The following is a 20309-nucleotide window of genomic DNA, read 5'->3' on the forward strand; positions in this document are numbered from 1 at the left end:
AGTAATTAATGTGCAAAATTTGCGAATAGCTTGACCTTCCCGGGTGATCGGGTTGATATCGAACAAAGCCTCCAGATAGGCATTAGTCAACCTGTTTGAGTCCATATAGCGCGCTTTCAAACTCTTCCACGCGACCGAGTAATTCGCCGAGGACACAGGTAAAAACGAAACATACGAATGTGCTTCCCCCTTAAGAATAGATTTGAGATACAAAAATTTCTGCACGTCACTCAAGGACGGGTTTTCATGAACCGCAGATAGGTATACATCATAAAATGACTGCCATTGCATTAAATCGCCATTAAACGCGACTAAATCGAGCTTAGGGAGAGCTGCGGTATGAGTTGAATTACTTTCACCGGTCGCAGGATGGCTCGTTGACCTTAAGTGTGGCTCTATATCTGGGAAATGTGTCAGAAGAATTGCCTTAGTATTAAAAAACATAGCCTCGAACTCCTCCGTAGACTTACGCAATTCCTTGTCCTTTTCGACGGGAGGGACTTTCGCGTACAACGAGGCTAATTTCAAAATACCCTCATTGAATTCCTCCAAAAGACTATCAACGTGGTCTGTCATAGCTCGTAATAAATTCCTCTTTTTTACATCACTCAAATTCTTTTCGAAATCTTTAGCGACATTATCAATACGACCCATCTTCGCTAAGAGAGATGCAATACGAAACTCTACATCGTCGATCGCTGGCATTTTCAACGTTCCCTAATAAAACCAACCAAGAAAGGGAAAACCAAAAGTATTCTAACACCAACACTGATTCTACAACGACAAATCCAGCCCAAAAGACCATATGATCACTAATTACTCGGTCGCGTGGGAGAGTTTGAAAGCACGCTATATGGACTCAAACAGGTTGACTAATGCGTATCTGGCGGCTTTGTTCGATATCAACCCGATCACCCGGGAAGGTCAAGCTATTCGCAAATTTTGCACATTAATTACCGAGTATGTTGGTGCGTTAAGCGCTGTGGGGCACAATATCGAAAGTTGGTCGGTCCCAATGCTTTTTATGCTGCGCCGCAAACTCAATTCCGTGTTACGGGAGCGGTGGGAAAAGGTAGCACTCAACGTTGGTGAGCCTTCCCTACAAACATTTTTTGATTTTTTAAGTGAGGAAGCCAAGATTTTGGATCACTCGGCGGTCAAGTGCTGACGTACGAAGAATTTTACACGGTGTTAGTACAGATAGAAGCTGTACTAAACTCAAGGCCTATTACTCCAGTTAGTTCGGATCCTAACGATTTTGAGGCTTTAACTCCTGGCCACTTTCTCCTACAAGAACCAATTTACGCACTGCCTGAAGAACTGGAGCATGGTAATAGTGGATTGGGGAGACGCTGGAGTTTGCTGCAACAAGTAGTAGGGACATTCTGGCGTATTGATCACATTTACTGTGACACAGCAGATTTGTGATGGATGAACCTGTACTTAATGTATTGCACTACCGATTGGATGGAGATAGTGCATAAAAGCTATCAACACCAGATCCAAAATACAATGTTTATTTTAAATGCATAATTAAGCAAACATCTGAAGTTATTAACCCAGTACCGGCCGAGTAAAGAAATACTTGAAAATATAATTTTTTCTCTTAATTTTGCCTAATAACATGCTCAATAGGATAAACTGAAAATATAGGCCTTAAAAAAATTTCTTATGATAAAAAATTAATGTTGCGTTTCCGCAACTTTGGCCGAATTCAGTATCTATATGCAGTTATGCAACCCGCATTACCATATATTGCCATCTCATGGGAATATGACGTTTATGCTGTCAGATATAATCCTAAGCCTGTTAATGCCACTTGTTTGACAGATTTTGTCATACATGATTATTAAAATTCTTAAATAATATGCTTACAGTGAGATTTTTTATAATTCAACCTAAATCCACAATAAAAAAGACCTGCTTTACGGTTTGAAAGAAATCAGTCAAAGCGAATATTTTCTCAGAAGAGCATGTATTTCAAAGTTTTAATTGACACTAATTTTTCATTGCAGATTGAATTACAAAAATGGATGACTATTTATGAAATAAATGAAAGCATTATGGGTGCTATGGAACACATCATTTTGTACATTCATATATGTTTTGTCTTTTACACTGTCACATCGGCAGCATAACTTTTCAACTGTAGCCAAATGTGTCCTTCCATACTTCAGGAATCCGCGATTAATTACATGGCCTACCCATTTCTATGTTTATGGACGTGAATTGCAACGAAGTACGTCATCTGGACTCATTTGTTTCACTTTTTAGATGCGTCCCTGCTAGATACAATTTGAAGTCTACCAGTGACATTTACTTCCGTTGGATAACCAGTACAATTTCCAGTCGTTAGTGCAAACGCTGTCCGGTAAGTTGATAAACTAGTACCTTTTTTCCCCAGATTCTACTGTCTGTAAAAAAAGCAAGATACTCGAGTTTGAGGAGCTCTAGCGTCTAAACGAAGCAATCGATTTCAATGCAATAAAAAGCATACGAAAGAGAATTTAGTTCTACGTTATATCATGTACATTAAAAATTCTTTGGCTAAGTAGTATTCCCTGTACTTAATTTTTTCTCAAAAAAGTGCCCGTTTTTTGCGCGTAAAATTAAGGTGCCCAACTTTGAGCGCTTGGCATTCCCGTAGTTTTTGTTCCTGCAACTTGCAATGTTGATATAAAGAAGGCACATCTATTACTAGCAGTTTGCCGAAAACAAATTGTTTATATTACAAAAATTAACGAAGTTGTTGTAAACAACGCAAACCTCTGCTAACTTCGAAACCAGTGAGTCAATTAAAAATTGATTGGTACTGTTGTCTTCCGTAGAATGTTAGTAATGTATATAAATAGATCATACACGTTAAATGTAAGCAGTATATTCAATATCTTTTTATATTTATTTTTGTTTTTAGCTCTTCTTGTCGCCTTCTCCCTGCCTGACGGGAATGGCCTAAACAAAGCAATAGAAAAGAGAAAGTCTCTCGAAGTCGTGCGCAGTTGCCGCATAGCGCATCGTGACTCACAGTACCCTAGCAGTTAATGAATCATTCGCTGGTTGCTTTAAAACGTTTACCTTTAGGGATGATTCGACTATTGTTAGTGCAGATTCCCTCGGTGAATCAATCGTCCAAGAACGGGATTTTGGGAGACGGAAGTCCAAATGGTATTGAGAGCAATTTGCTTTTTTCGCTGCGAAGCAGAAAAAAGTATGGACAAAAGATATCCTGTGTATCAAACTGTGTCTGATTGTCTTGGCATCAGCTTGATATCAGTGAAAAGAGTCGCGGCTAAACAGAAGGATTGTGAAAAGGAGAACACAAGTGGTGACCTTCCTACGGCACAGAAGAGGGTTCGTCTTTTGGGAAGGCCGAAGATCTTCATCGACGACTTCACGATTGGAGTAATAAGGAGGACAGTGCACGGTTTCTATTTGAGAAATATGTTTCCTACGTTACGCAGAATGATGGATCACCTGCTAGAGAATGTTCCCGATTTCCCACGTTTCTCTCTCCCAAAGTTAAGATCCATTCTGTTAGACATGGGATTTAGGTACAAAAAGTTTTTACCATCCGATAAAATTTACGCTATTATGGCTTAGAATTTACGTCGTAGAAAAGCATTTTGATGGAAGCTCAGCCCAACCTGACCTTAAGTTTACCTGAAGGGTGCAACAACGATACTTTCATTGTGCGAGTCGGTCATTTAAAGGAAGCGCGCCCTCTGCTGAGTCGGTGGCAACCACGCGCCTCTTTTCGCCTCCCCCTCCCACGACGGAGCTGCCGGTACGCGCATAGAAACATCTAGATTAATAATAAGTGATATTGACGTTATTATTGATATTTAATATACATTTCATATGTGCTTGCATTACTAACATTCTACGAAAGACAACAGTACCAATCAATCTTCAATTGGCTCACTGGTTTGGAAGTTAGCAGAGGTTTGCGTTGTTTACAACAACTCCATTAATATTTGTGGTATAAACAATTTGTTTTCGGCAAACTGCTAGCAATAGATGTGGCTTTGTTATATCAAAATTACAAGTTATAGGATTGAAAACTACGGGAATGCCAAGCGCTCAAAGTTGGGCACTTTGATTTTACGCGCAAAAAACGGGTACTTTTTTGAGAAAAAATTAAATATAGGATATAATATTGAGCCGAAGAATTTTTTAAGTACATGGTATAACGTAGAACTGAATACTCTTTCGTATGCTTTTTATTGCATTGAAATCGATTCCTTCATTTAGACGCTACAGCTCCTCCAACTCGAGTATCTTGCTTTTTTTTACAGACAGTAGTCCACTTAATATTCATAACTATAATAACTTTTGTAAAAACTAAGGGTAAAAACCGGTGCAAGTTTGCAGTAAATGTACATGGAATATTGATCACATCCTACATTAACCCTTTCTGACCCAGAGCTGATTTGGGAGAAATCAAATTTCAAGATTTTTCATTTCGAAAACTTCGAAAATTTTGCTCTCAACCATAATAATCGTTGCCGCTAAATATCTCGTCATTACAATTTACACCACAAAATAATGGGTAGTTTAGATATTTGCTAAGTACATCATTAGGATATGTGTGCATTTTTGATGTTGCTTAGGAGCAACACTGGGCTATAATGGGTTAATAGAAGCGGAATGATAAATTTAAGCTTCGGGTGTCAATATACACGGAGAAAAATGAGCACCTATGCTGCGATTTGCTGACGACATAGCAGTCATAGTAGGGATGTGCGAGTAGCACCTTTTGACCGCGAGTCCAGTTGAAAACTACGAGTATCGAGTATAATCGAATATGGTAATAGGGTAGTTTCCTTCATCAAAGAAAATGAAAGGCATTGATTGCGATTCGTTACCCACCGTTAGTGTATTCATAATATAAAAATTATTTGGTTTTGGAAATCCCACTTTAGACGAATGACAATGATCAATTTTTTCCTCATTTGAAAAAGGCCAGATTGGTTCCCTTGCGATGTCACTCCACGTGACGTCACAGGGACATCTATTCTATTTCTATTTCTATACATCTAAGTAGTCAGGAGTGTTACATCGTCTGAGATTACTAATGCATGCTGAGGCACAGAGCTCAGGGAAACATGTCTTAATAATCACCCATTAAAATTACCTAAGTTCGGAAAGTTTCCTTCGTTTGATAGGGTAATTATAATCCTCATTTAAGCCATGCGCTGCCTGATAGCATGGTACTCTGCTACCTGATAGCAGCCTGAATCGTATCAGCGCTCAAATCATCACCCCAAGGTCACCTCACTTGCGGCAGCGGGAACCAGAACGACGTCACACGGAGTTTCAGCATATCATGCTCAGCCGTCGCGTTTTCGCGCGCTCGAAAATTTTCACTTTCCATTTAATCGCGAAAAATAAATTTCGTCATTTAAAAATCTAAAAGCGTGAAATACGAACTCAAGGAGTAATAATCTTTCGATTTAGGCGATAAAAATAATAGGAAACCACCCTATTCTTAAACTAGGAAATACGGCAAAGCATGCTCCAACATATTCTCACTTTTTTTCAATTTAGAATTTTCCATTTAAATTGTTTAGTTTGTGGTAAAAATGAAAAGATAACGAGCAAATTTGATGGCAATTGAGTCACAGTAAGGAGATGAATGAAAATTAATGTGTCTGAAACAGTTCCATATTGGGGAATTCCGCTGAAAATGGATGATTATGCCAAAATAGGATGAAATGGATCCACCGCGTACGTAATGACGAAGTGCTAAAAAGAGTGGGAGAAAAGAGAAGCCTCCTAAAAACCCTAAACAAAAGAAGGGACAACATAGTTGGCCACATTACGAGACATGGCCCGATGAAGACAATCGTCGAAGGACAGGTGAAAGGGAAGAAGAGACGGCCCCGAATTACTTGGTTGAAGCTTTCGCGTCTCGTGGTGATTAAAAAATGAGATTGACATGAGGGAGTATGCCGCGTGTCGTAATGGAGATTGCCTCGACGTTTCGCGACCGACTGCTGGTCACTTTTTCAAGGGAATGATGCTGTGATTTGGTTTTTGCTGCCTTTTTTATATTTCAGGTGGGAGGGGTGGGCGGAGGGTGTGAGGACTGTTGGGGGGAAGATGACGAAATATTGCGGATGACTGGGTTCCAAGTAAGTACTGCTAGTTCTTAATCCGGTATCCCTTCTTAATTTGAAGTGTTTCACGGATGAGTCGGGTTTTAAAATGTTTCACCCTCGCGATGACTCTTGATTTTTCGAAGTCGATCGCATGTCCGGTGGCTTCGTGTTCCGCTACGGCTGACTTTGAAGAGTGACCCAGTCGAATGGCCCGCCTGTGCTCTTCTAATCGAGTTTCGACCGTTCGTCCCGTTTCCCCGATCTATTTCTTCCGGCACTTTCCGCAGGGGATTTCGTATACTCCTTCAATAGGGTAGTTTCCTTCATCAAAGAAAAGGAAAGGTATTGATTGCGATTCATTACCCACCATTAGTGTAATATTATATATAGTGTAGGGAAACATGTCTTAATAATCACCTATTAAAACTGCCTATAGTCGGAAAGTTTTCTTCGTTTTCGTAGTTTGCTAGCAGGGTATCCTGCTACCTGCTAGCATCCTGCGTCGTATCCAGTGGCGCCGACTCCATGGGGCCTGAGGGGTCCCGAGCCCCTTCAAAAATTCGTTATGAGTTAGAGGAAAAAATGTTTCAGGCTTGTCGATTTTCCCCGAGTGTCCAGATATCGAGATTCGAGTTATCAGGGTTCTAATGTTGATCATATGACTCTTATAAAATGTTTAAAAAACCTAAAACTCACTACTTCCCGTGGCAAGATTCCCAGTTTGGTCCCCCCAATATTTTTTGTAGGTCGGTATCCCTGGTCGTATCAGCGCTCAAATCCTTGCCCCAGAGTCACCTCACTTGCGGCAGCGGGAACCAGAACGACGGCAGATAGAACCAGAAATACGTCACACAGGCTTTTCCCGGCATTCATACTTACCCGTCGCGATATCGCGCGCTTGAAATTGTTCACTTTTCATTTAAGCGCGAAAAATAGATATCGTCATTAAAAAATTTAAATGCGTGAAATACGTACTCCACGAGTAATAACCCTTCGATTCAGGCAATTAAAAATAATAGGAAACCACCCTATTCCATGCAGCAAAAACTAGGTAAGGAGATGTTTATGTGATGTGCAGTTTGACTATAAGAACCACTGCCCACTCAAATGTACCTGGAAAGTATCCCAAGTAGCAAAAAAATTTCGACATAAAAATGAGAATGAAATTTTTTCACTCGAATATATGGTACTTCTCAACACCCTTTCAAGTCTCCTGTGGCGTGAAACACCACTGTTTACGCTTGCGTTTCCCCTAGCAACTCTTGCTCCCCGCATTCCACGTACGGAAAAATACCATGATTCAACATTCCTTCCCGATTATTGCGCGACTAAGAATAGATCATTGTTATGGCTTCGCTCTTTATCACATATTTTAATCACCTCCACAGTCACTTGTTTTTCTGCCGATGCCGGCGAAATTGCCGGAGCGATAATAACAATGTCGACGTTATCTCCCAGGAGCTGAAAATGTTATTACTAACGGCCGGATGTGACGTCAGGCACATTTTCTATGAATTCCCCCTGCATCCGCTCAACCAATCACGGCCCACCGTTTGTTGTCTCGACTCCGTTAACCGCCACTCACGCGAGGAGGCGCCGTGCTCGCCGCGGTAGGATGAGTGTGGCTCCGCGGTAAAGTTATTCACAGTTCATCCTTATCGCAGTAAGTAGGAATACTCTCTTGTTGTGATCATCTCAAGAGTACATCAAGAAGTGCACCTCAAAAGGATCTACATAAAAGTAAGTGAAACAAATATACTTATTTCCATTCCACTATTTAAAATTATATTAAATTCTAAATTACATAAATGGCCAAATTCATGGCTTTTTCAGGATTTTAAAATTATTTTAAAATAGTGCATACAATGCGGCTCTTCATAAGTTTAGTATCATTTAGTCCCATTCTGTAGGCAAGATATAAATGGTTATGTAAGAAGGAATAGCTTGTTTTTTTTGCAAAAAAAGTAGAAAAATAACTTTTCTTATTTTTATTTCGATACAATTTCAAATTATTTTCACCGAATTTAAAATTATTTCTCATCGAGTTGGATGGGGTGTCAGTGTCCATTAGCACGCTGCATCCCACCAATAGGGTAGGTAGTTTCCTTCATCAAAGAAAACGAAAGACATTGATTGCGATTCCTTACCCACCATTAGAGTATTCATAATATACAAATTAATTGCTTTTAGAAATCCCAGTTCAGAGGAATGACAATGATCAATTTTAACCCCATTTGAAAAAGGCCAGATTGGCCGCCATGCGATGCCACTCCACGTGTCGTTACAGGGACCTAGATGCTGAACGAATACATAGGAGTTTTACATCGTCTGAGATTAGCTACCAATGCATTGACTGCGATTTAGTGGCGTAACTATAGGGCTATGCTTTGGGCGGGATGGGATAGCCTGCGGTGGTAATCCCCCGCCCCCTTCGGAGAAAAGTTTGAAAAATAACGTGCCTGGAAATACATTTCACATAATTTTCGTACTAAAAAATTAATAGGGTCTTTTCCCATTATTTTTTTACTGCGTAAATCGAAAGATTATTACTCCTGGAGTACGGATTTTACGCTTTTACATTTTTAAATGACGATACCTATTTTTCGCGATAAAATGGAAAGTGAAAATTTTCAAGCGCGCGAAAACGCGACGGCTAAGTATGAATGCTGGGAAAACTCCGTGTCACGTCGTTCTGGTTCCTGCTGCCGCCGTGTGAGGTGACCTCGGGGCGAGGCTTTGAGCGCTGATACGACGCAGGCTGTTATCAGGTAGCAGAGCAGGTAGATGAGTATATAATATCCTTCGTTTACAGTCGTACTATGGTAGACGTGATCATGAGAAGAAAGGAAAAGAAATAGTCAGCAAAACAGAGAGATTTAAAATTTCATTCTTCCCTCGTACTAATAAGGATAGCAACGTTGTCTCAATTTATAGGAATACAGGCGTCACTCGCTAGGATGACTCATTGCATGGAATTTTTTCCATATGTTCTAACCTCGCATGCATATCCTATAGGAATAATTAACCTTTGGCAAGTTTTGTCTAATGAATAAGCAGGCGTATTGTACTAGAATGCGTAATATTTCTATGACCGTGTGGTGTGCATGTCGCGGTTCACTTGAATGTTGGTGATTGGTCACTCCCCGCCAAACACCCCAGAGGTGGCTCGCATGCAGTGGGGTAGCCAGGCATTACGTCCGGGGGGGATTTAGAATCATGGGTGGACATATTTGGAAAACAGGGTACAAAGTAGAGGATTTTAAACTAATTTAAACACTTTTATGAACCGAAAAAACTTCATTTGTCAAAGAAATCTTTTGTTAAGGCATGATTTTTCAATATTTTGTATTTTTAGTTTTTACGAAGGAAAATGTTTTTTTATATTTGGGGGGGGGGGACATGCCACTGCTCACAGGGTATTATATAGATGTAAAGTTACTTCTTTCTTGCAGTGCTGAAGTGAAATAAATATGTGAACCCCAATGAGAGCGCCCACCAGATACGTTTTTATTTGCGAAAGGTCTCTTCCTCCATTTTACATAAATTTAAATTCAATCAGAGATTGAAAAGTGAAACGACCCGTATTTTTTTCATTAAAAACTATCTTCTCGTGCTATTCTCGGCGTTAAGTGGACGGAGGTATCCCTTTTGATGAAAATATCACGACGTCACTCTTTCCGAGTGGCTCCCTGTTTCCTTGCGGCGATATAGTAGCCTATTGGATGAGTTGATGACGTCAAGAGATCATTCTGGCCTTCTTTCCCGCTTCTATACTACTTCTCCGTCTTTTGTATGGATACAGGGTGGTTCGTTGTAGCTTAAGCTCTCGTGAACGCGTCTTTTCCTTTAACCGTTGACCAATGACGTGCAATTCTTGTTATACTTACTACCAGTGACGTGAGGTCTGGGAGACCGCAAGAAAACAAAAATTCGTAAAATGTTGCAAATTCATTTTTATTTTTTAGTTGAATGTTTCTTTGGCCTCTGAACTATTCTTAAACTTTTATTTACTATTATGCATTCCAAACTTTTCCAGTTAAAATTGTTATTTGAAACAGGATCTAAAAACTGATATAAAAAACACTTGAGTTATTATTTTTACTGCTACTTTTTTAATGAACTACTTAATTATCCACGTTATGCAACTAAAAAGCTTCCTTATCAATTTATTATATAATTATTATTCTTGAAAAATCACTAGGAATTGTTTTAAATACCTTTTTGATTCATTTCCACTAGCATTACGTTTACTGGATTTCCAATTTAGTGACGCGATGTCTTACAGACCGCTACTCAAATTCAGTTTCATGTTTTTAGAAATAAATAATAAGAACGTTTAATTTTAAGAGTGCCATGTCCTTATTATATATATTATGTCATTATCATTATGACTGATATTTTGAAAATATTAATAATTTTAGAAACGCAGCGGTCTCTCAGACCGCTTGTTACCGGTTAAGGGTTAAGTGTAAGCTTCTTCCTCGCGTATTGACGTCACCAACTTAGCAATGTTCTCGTTTTCCGCTCATCGTCAGTCTTTTCAGTTGGTTCGCTTTCACTTACACTCCAGTTTGCGCCTCCTTTCATTTCTCTGAAATATTATTCATGGTTGTTGATGGAGACTTTCGCGGGGTGGTGCAGCATGCGTAGCAAGCTTTTTGGGTTGACCTCCGCGTCATTTCATCTTCATGACGACAGTTTCGCCGGCGTTGCAGCTGGCGTCTTCAGTTTCGAAGTGTTTGATGAAGGTTTCCGCCCGTCCTAAATAGGCCTTGGTTTGGGCTGGGTGCATTCTGATTGGTCCGTTTGGTTAAGAGTCTCTTCCAGGTGTTTGAGAGCGAATAGTTGTCCTCCCTGTTGAATCGCCGAGCACGTATGGGAAGGACCAACACACAATGTGGACTTTGAAAATGCAAAAATCATCGCTAGAGAAAAGCATTACTTTCCCCGACTCATACGAGAGGCTATCGAAATAGCGAAAACATCCACATTCAACAGGGAGGACTGCTATTCGCTCTCAAACACCTGGAAGAGACTCTTACCCAAACGGACCAATCAGAACGCACCTAGCCCAAACCAAGGCCTATTTAGGACGGGCAATAACCTGCATCAAACACTTCGAACCTGAAGACGCCAGCTGCAACGCCGGTCAAACTGCCGTCATGAAGATTAAACGACGCGGAAACCCGAAAACCTTGCTACGCATTATTCATGGTTGATTAATTACACCGAAGCTAGGGTGACGTCATCAATTCAGGAACTGTAGGAGTTAACTTTGACATTTTTACATGCTGAAAGTATGACAGAGTATCAGATTGATAACGACTGTTTGACGGATTGTCGCCGGGGAAACAAATAATGTATCAACCCAATCAGGGATGCGGACTTACAAAAAATATTGGGGGGCCCAAACCGGGGATCTTGCCCTGGGAAATTTTATAAGTAGTGAGTTTTAAGTTTTTGAAGCATTTTAGAAGAGTTATATGATCAAAATAAGAACCCTTTCATCTCGAATCACGATATCTGGACACTCCGGATAAAATCGACAAGCCTGACACATTTTTTCCTCACACCCATAACGAATTTTTGAGGCGGCTCAAGACCCCTCAGGCCCCATGCAGTCGGCGCCCTTGAGCCCAGTCCCATACCTCATCCGAATCATGAGTTGAGAAAAAATTTCAAATTTTATTTATTTTTTCTTCCGTATTAGTGGAAATAGAGCGTAATTCTAGAGGTTGTTATCAAGACGGCTTGGGGCGGATTTTTTTGTCTTTGGTTAAATATCAGATTCGATTTTTTACAGTTCAGAGCCCAATGACTATGTGTGGGAAAAGTCAGCCGTACAAATGTTTTATGTCCCGCATAATCTGCCCAATTTTCAGGGGCGGATACTGAAGGGGGCGCGCCCCCCTTGCAGATCCACCCGTAAGTATTGCCTAACATTACAAAACCACAATAGGGTGGTTTCCTATAACTTTTTTTGCCTAAATTGGAAGATTATTACTCCAGGAGTGCGCATTTCACGCTTTTATATTTTAAAATGACGATATCTTTTTTTCGCGATTAAATGAAAAGTGAAAATTTTCAAGCGCGTGAAAACGCGACAGCTAAGTAGGAATGATGGGAAAAGTCCGTGTGACGTATTTCTGGTTCCAGCTGTCGGCTTGCGAGGTGACCTTGGGGCGAGGCTTGAGCGCTGATACGACGCCGGCTGCTAGCAGGTAGCTGAGTACCCTGCTAGCAGGTAGCGCTTGGCTTAAATAAGGATTATTATTCCCCTATCAAACGAAGGAAACTTTCCCAACTTAGGTATTTTTACTCTGTGATTATTATGAGATGTTTCCCTGAGCTCTGTGTCTCATGCATGAATTTGTAATCTCAGACGATGTAAAACTCCTATCTACTCGTATAGCATCCAGGTCCCTGTGACGTCAGGGGAGTGGAATCGCATGGGCGCCAATCTGGCCTTTTTCAAATGAGGTTAAAATTGACCATTAACATTCGTCTAAACTGGGATTTCTAAAACCAAAATATTTATTTATAATGAATACACTAATGGTGGATAATGAATCGCAATCAATGCCTTTCGTTTTCTTAGATGAAGGAAACTACCTTATTATAACTTTTTGATATCATAAGATGGTATTGTTTTTACATGTTTATAATCACTTTAAATAATTTTTTTATACTCTGTCTCTGAATTGAGAATTTTTGTTACGATAAAAGTAAAGACAACTGAAGATGTACTTAGTGCCTCCCTTGAGTTTTTTCTGTATCCGCCACTGCCAATCTTCCCTAATCTGCTTATTATTTACTTCACCCCGATGACGCCACGCCTTTGTAACGCAACTCAAGTGTGGTAACTTTGATAAGCAGTTTTGTACCTGATAACCAGCTGTTGCTGGTAATAGGCTTTCGGTATATTGCGCAATTTGGCGCTAACCCTTTCCAACCCAGAGCTGTTTCTGGTTAAAAATCAAATTTCAAGATTTTTCATTTTGAAAACTCGAAAATTTTACACTCAATGATAATTACAATGCCAGCTAAATGCTTCATAAATAAAATTTACGCTACAAAATAATATTTAGTTTAGATATCTCCTAAATGGAGCTGAAAGTTTAAATATTTTTGGTATTGCTTAGAAGCAGCATTGGGTTATAAAGGGTTCATGAGTTACATAGCTATTTGTTTTACTGGGTAGGGTGATTAATTGCTCTTATTTATCTACGATATTTAAAATGCGGGTTTTCTTGGTAATTCCAGACTGGTGTTAATAGTGTATTTTGTGTTTTTCGTAGGGAGTCTTCAAAGGCTTTAGCGATGACGTGCAGGAATTGTGGTATTGTTTCAATGTTAAGGTTTTCATGCATATATTTATTGCGGACGTACCAACGCGCGCCCTTGATTGTCCGTAAAGACCCATTTCTACTTCTTAAAGGATCTTTATAATACCTTTTGATGTCGGCAAACGGGGTCTCCCGCGCAAACAACATGACCACCGTTGCCACGGCAACGAGTGACTTCAACGCCGCCCGAAAGAGGGTGTTCGGGGGCGTGATCACGGACGGTTCCATCAGAGCGCCACCCGCCCTACACGACTGGAACCTCAACGCCCTCCGCGAGATGTTCAGCAAACTCAACGCCGGCGGAAATGACGTCAAAAACAGGGTCACATGCCTCCGCTACGCGGGCGACGCTTCTGATTGGCTGCTCATGCCTGGGGAGGTCCCCGTCACCATGGAATCGGTGAGTAAACGAAAATAAATAAGGAAAAAATTAGGTTATTTTGGACTCGCCCGCACTGGTGGTCTGCGAACCGATTAATCGGCTACAAATATTCCAAGCTAATCCATGTTTCGCCAAAACCTACTATGATCGGACTGAAAGTAAAACACAGATTTTACTATAACATTTCTAAGAGCTGCAAGAGACTCGTAAGGAAAATGCTTGGATAAGATAGATTGAGAAATCCATAATTTCAGACTGACAACAAGAAAATCCTATACGTTCTTCACGATATTTATAGAGTAGTTTCTAATAAACGTAACAGCGTAACCGAGAGCCCCACCGTAGACCCTTTACTTTACTTTCATGACATCATGCTCCGTATACTTAATTCAAGGTCGACTTTAATATGTTTTGCGCCGGTATACGGAGTCTGTCGCGCTAAAACATGACATTCGTATCTTTATTAATTTCTAGGTCCCACGGATGGCATAAGTAGGGTGTTTTCTTGTTTTTTATTGCCTGAATCGAAAGATTATTACTCTTGGAGTATGTATTTCACGCTTTTAGATTTTTAAATGATAATATCTATTTTTCGCGACTCAATGATAAGTGAAAATTTTCAAGCGCGCGAAAACGCGACGGCTAAGTATGAATGCTGGGAAAAGCCAGTGTGACGTCATTCTGGTTCCAGCTGTCGCCGTGTGAGGCCACCTTAGTGCGAGGCAATGAGCGCCGCCATGATGCAGGCAGCTAGCAGGTAGCTGAGTACTCAGCTAACAGTTAGCGCATGGCTTAAAAAAGGATTATTAATACCCTATCAAAGGATGGAAACTTTCCGACAATAGGCAATTTAAAAAAAGTGATCATAAACAGATGTTTCCCTGAGCTCTGTGCCTCATGTATGCATTGGTGATCTTAGACGATGTAAAACCTTTATCTGCTCGTATAGAAACTGGGTCCCTGTGACGTCACTTGGAGTGGCATCGCATGAACGCCAATCTGACCTTTTTCAAATGCGGTTAAAATTGACCATTGACGTTTGTTTAAAGTGTGATTTCTAAAAAGAAATAATTTGTATATTATGAGTACACTAATGGTGGCTAACGATTCGCAATCAATGCCTTTCGTTTTCTTAGATGAAGGAAACTATCCTATTACGAGGCCGAACGGCTGTAACTTCGTTTTCCCCACCACAATAAATGTGTTTAAATGAATGCTGAATGGAAGGGAGCACATGCATCTCCTTTTCTTTACGACTAGCGTCCTGCGAACCCCCGCCCCAAGCAGGACTGGGCTGCATTTCAAAAAAATGTATTTTTAAATACTCATTATCTTACTCCTATGGCCATTCGAAACCTAGAAGGTCTTTAGCCTCACCAACTTGGTGCCTCCACATTTTCCGGTCGCCCGCCACACCCAGCTGGGCTCCCATCTTTCTCACATCCTTCTTAACTTCATTCCAGTGCATTCTTGGCCTTTCTTTTCCCGTCGAATGAAAATTAAACTATGTTTTTCCACATAAAATATTTACTAGATAATTACCATAGTTTCAACGCACTGCGTCACCCTCAGGCCTGAGATCGATCGTATTTCCGGTGGCCTTCTAAGAACTCATCCGAAACAGTCGACAATCTCTGCGTACGAAAGATGCCGTCTATTGACGTTAGTGCGCACGTAATAGAAAATATATTGAAACCGCTCAGTCCAAATAAATTACCTGGCGAAATCCCTTCTCACCTATAAAGAGAAATGGCCTCAGAAATTGCCCCTACCTGCCGTTAATACTTAGTAATTCCATCAAGCAACACGTAATTAAAAATAAGTCACATACGGGTGTATGCCGCGTGTTGCACTGGAGATTGCCCCGACGTTTTGCGCCCGACTGCTGGTCACTTTTTCAAGGGAATAATGTTGGGATTGGTTTTTTGCTGCCTTTTTTTATAAATTTCAGGTGGGAGGGGTGGGCGGAGGGTGTGAGGAGTGGAGGGGGGAGATGACGAAATGTTGCGGATGACTGGGTTCCAAGTACTGCTGATTCTGAATCTGGTATCTCTATTATAGTTGTTCTTGTTCTTCTTTATTTCTATGACCTCGCGGATGAGTCGGGCTTTAAAATGTTTCATTGTCTCGAAGACTGTTGATTCTTCGAAGTCGATCGCATGTCCGGTGGCTTCGTGTTCCGCTACGGCTGACTTTGAAGAGAGACCCAGTCGAACGGCCCGCTTGTGCTCCTCTATTCGAGTTTTGACCGTTCGTCCGTTTCCCCGATGTATTTCTCCACGTAAGTTCCGCAAGGAATTTCGTACACTCCTTCAATTTGAAGTGGCGTCCTATCCTTGGCATTTCCCAGAAGGTGTCGTACTTGGGCGTGTGGTTTAAAAATGGCTTTAGTGTCAAATTTCCGGAGGATGTTGCCGATCTTGAAAACCAGAGACGATCTTGAAAAAAAAAGCAAATCCCAACGCCATTCCCTTGAGAGAGTGACCAGCAGTTGGTCGCGAAACGTCGGTGCAATCTCCACTATGACACGCGGCATGTACTCTCTTTTCATCGCCATGAGCCGCGAACGCTTCAATCAAGAAATAAGATAAGGGGTTTGGTATTATTTTAATTTTAATGTAAGCTATTGTGCTATGTTTTACTTATTTGGATGATGGAATATAAATTTAAATAATACATTCCATCTTTATTTTTTCCCTCACATTCTTTGCAATATCGTTCATCATCACGATCGATTATCGATCAATAAAATCAGTGGCGTAACTAGGAATATGCTTTGGGGGGGATGGCAGGGTCTAGGGGTGAGGCAACAGGGGGTCCGGGAAAGTTTTTGAAAAATTACTTGCCTGGAAATACATTTAACATCATTTTGGCACTTAAAATTTAGCTCAAATAAGATGCAGTTATTACGTGTCTTAACTAGACTATAGTTTGAAATATTTTCTTTATTTCTCTGAGTCTTTGGGGGGGGGGGGGATCTATCCCCTCATCCCCCCATAGTTAAGCCACAGAACAAGAGATTATAACTAGAGCGTTAGAACTCATAAATAGATTAGACGACTTGTAGAGTAGCCTGCTAACTCTTGTATACTATATGACAAGTTTCTCAATTTTATTTTTATTTATAAGAGCAAGTGATAGTACAATTTGTTAGCATGCGTGACGTTTTTTCGACCGGGTGGTGTACATGTGGGAGTCCAATTGCATGTTGCATGGTGGTGATTGATCACCCCCTGCCAAACACCCTAGAGGTGGCTCTCAGGGTATTATGTAGATGTAGATAATAATAATAATAAGAGAGAACATAGTCGATGTAGCAGTGCCACTAAATCACAATGTTGAGTCTACGGAAAGAGAGAAAATACAAAAATATCAGAATTTGGCCGGTGAAATAAAAAATATTTGGAAGTTGAAAGACGTCAGCGTACACCCACTGATATTCTCTGCGGAGGGAGTCTTGTCTAAAAGATTCAAAAAAGAAGTCGAAGACCTGGGAATTAAAAACAACTGATTAACCTCGGGCAAAAAGCTGTTTTACTACAGACCTGCCAGATCGTGAGAAGATTCCTGGTTCGGGCATGATCGGACAGTTTAGGATAGGGTGAATTCTCTTCCTTAGCATCCGAGCCTAATCCTAAATTTACCTTGGGATAGGTGAATATATCCAGCTGGTTTTAATCAGCTGAGAAAGTGCATAAACTCAAATAATAATAATAATATTTATTGTTCTTGGACAAATTGTCCATTGAGAACATAAGATGAATATTACATACAAAAGAGATCACAAAATATATCAGATATTTCCGAATGGAATTCAGCACAACTTACACATCAGGGCATGGAAATGAAATCTTGAAGTTAACTCAAACAATCATATCAAGAAAACTTAAGTATGCACATATACCCATAGATAGATCATCAGTTAGGGGCAATACCGCTCTGTGCGGTATTACTACCCGGGACACTTTATAAGCAGTGAGTTTTAGTCTTTTTTTTTGCATTTTAGAAGAGTCATATGATCAGCATTAGATCCCTAATAACTCGAATCTAGATATCTGGACACTCCGGGGAAAATCGAAAGGCTTGACACATTTTTTCCTCACACCATTAACGAATTTTTGAGGGGCGCTCCGTCCCCCTTAGGCCCCATGGAGTTGGCGCCACTGCATGCACGTGTTTAGAGTCAGATGCTCCTGGATTATAATCCTGGATAATTATCTTTATCGGTTTTTCTTTTCCTTCCGCTATGAACAGGAAGGAGCTTTTGAGAGGATAGTTGTGTAAGAGTTTAAAGAAAAGGCTGGTGAAGAGTTTGATTTGGAGTGTAGCTCTCTACGGTGCGGAAACGTGGACACTGAGGAAAGAAGACGAGAGAAGATTGGAGGCATTCGAGATGTGGGTATGGAGAAGAATGGAGAGGGTGAAATGGACGGAGAGGAAAAGGAACGACGAAGTGCTGGATATGGTTGGCGAGGAGGGGCAGCTTTTAGATGAGATACGCAAGAGACAGAAGGTTTGGATGGAGCGAGTACTTAGCGGTGAGGGGAGGTTGAAAATGGTGTTGGAGGGTAGAATGTTAGGGAAACGAGGGAGGGGAAGGAAAAGAATAGGATTTTTGGATAGATTGAAAGAGAGTAGGCCTTACAGTGAATTAAAGAAGGCAGTGCTGGAAGGAAAGGGAGGCTCCCAGATGGCTTCTCGAATACTCCATGGAAACCTACCTTAATCGGTAGAATACTATAATAATAATCGCCTCAGCACTTCCCAGCGCTTTAGCCCATGCTCCAGTGACGTAACTAAGGGGCGGATGAGTGGCATAGATTCCCCAAAAGCCACAGAGAAAAAAACGGGGCAGTCGTGGGACTGGCCGACAGAAGTGGAAACTGAAATAATTATTATCCGTTTATTTTTTATATAGATTTAATATTATTAAAGAACTAATTTTTCCAGTAATACTCATTTTTCAACAAAAATTTAAATTATTTTTTCAGCAAACTGTTTATTGTTAAATTAAAAATACGATGTGTATGAATAGTAAGTAACATCATTCACATATTAAAATATAATATGCTTTTATTTCTTTTATTTAATATGCTTCTAACCTATAATTGTTCACTATGCACATAAAAAAAACTGCCTTAAATTGTACTGACCTGTATTTTTATAGCGCGTACACTCTTCTGCACGTTCATGCATGAGCTCTTTATATTTAATGAACTTATACAATATACACTATAGATTTTTATTTTCAATTTTAATATTTTTAAAACAAAAAGACTTAAGTCTATATATTAACAAAGTCTATTTACTATACCTAGTCAGCCTGCGTAGTTGAAATATCCATTGTAATTTTTTTTTAATTGTATGAGATTGAGAAAAAAATCCTCCCCAGAGGGGATCGAACCCTGGTCTTCCACGTGACAGGCGGTGATACTGATCACTATACTACCGAGGATGTGATACTAAGGGACGTATTTTAAGACGGAAATGTATATCTCGCTGTAGCGATCGCGGTGTCGGGTCGGTGACGCTCACGCGAGTTCTATGCTTTTCCCCATCCCGAAAAAGTGCTTAACGCCACTAAAGAAGTTTTCACTTCAAAAAATTATTATAAAATTTTTGCCTTGTTTTGATATCTAACAACTGCATCTACTTAAAGTTAAACTTTAAGTACCAAAATGATGTAGAATGCATATCCAGGAATGCCATTTTTCAAAAATTTTCTCGGACCCCTATTGCTTTGGGGGAAGGGAGTCGCCCACTAGGTCCCTTATGTCCCCAAAAGCATATTTCTAGTTACGCCACTGCCATACTCTATCGGATCTAAAATTATGGCCAACGGTATTGCTCCCCGTACGGTTTTACCCGGTCTGCCCGACTGGTCCTTCTAGGAAGCAGTACGGCAGTACGGCTGCCTAGTATTAATTACTGCATTTCTTGTATGATCTTGGGGTTTCCCGTCGTATCAGTTGCAGAAAAGTTTCTTGGGTCTTCTACGGGTTAATTTTATCCATGTCTCCCGACGTTTCGAGCAGCGACTTGCTGATCATCCTCAGGGGATCTTCAGAATGCCGTTCTTCGAAAATTGTTGTGCTTTTCCCGCCATTTTTCTTGTATGTATGGGACTTCAATATTTGTCTCCAAGCATCGCTGATTTGGAACCCAGTGTCTCTGTTGATGTGCTTGCGGTTGATAAGGATCTGAATGGCTTCCTTGACAAGGCGCATTATTGCATTTCTTTTTCCATCCTTCGCTCTCAGTGGTCCAACTACAACTTGTTGCGGGCGGCCGAGCTTCTGGGAGACGAATACTTCCGTTCGAGACTCTTCGACGACGCCATCAAGATGTACGACCTGACCAACTTCTACTACGAGAGGAAGTTCGGGTGGCGATTCATCAAATCGCGGGATATGAGGCGGAAGAGGGCCAAGCTCCTCATAGTCGCCGAAAGGTAATGCTCCGTTCACATTACGATTGTAC

The 20309-nt window shown here is 40.6% G+C and overlaps 1 protein-coding gene across 1 annotated transcript in view; it reads left to right on the forward strand.

The window, feature by feature from the left end:
• Window positions 1-7769: 7769 nt before the first annotated feature.
• The window catches only part of LOC124172044, a 32619-nt gene continuing 20079 nt past the window's right edge, over window positions 7770-20309 (forward strand). The window contains exons 1-3 of the mRNA XM_046551451.1: window positions 7770-7841; window positions 13540-13847; window positions 20090-20280. Coding sequence (XP_046407407.1) covers window positions 13560-13847; window positions 20090-20280 — 479 coding nt within the window. The 5' untranslated portion in view covers window positions 7770-7841; window positions 13540-13559. The remainder of the gene's footprint in view (window positions 7842-13539; window positions 13848-20089; window positions 20281-20309) is intronic.

Source organism: Ischnura elegans (genome assembly GCF_921293095.1).
Source record: "Ischnura elegans chromosome 13 unlocalized genomic scaffold, ioIscEleg1.1 SUPER_13_unloc_1, whole genome shotgun sequence".
NCBI classification, from domain to species: Eukaryota; Metazoa; Arthropoda; class Insecta; order Odonata; family Coenagrionidae; genus Ischnura; species Ischnura elegans.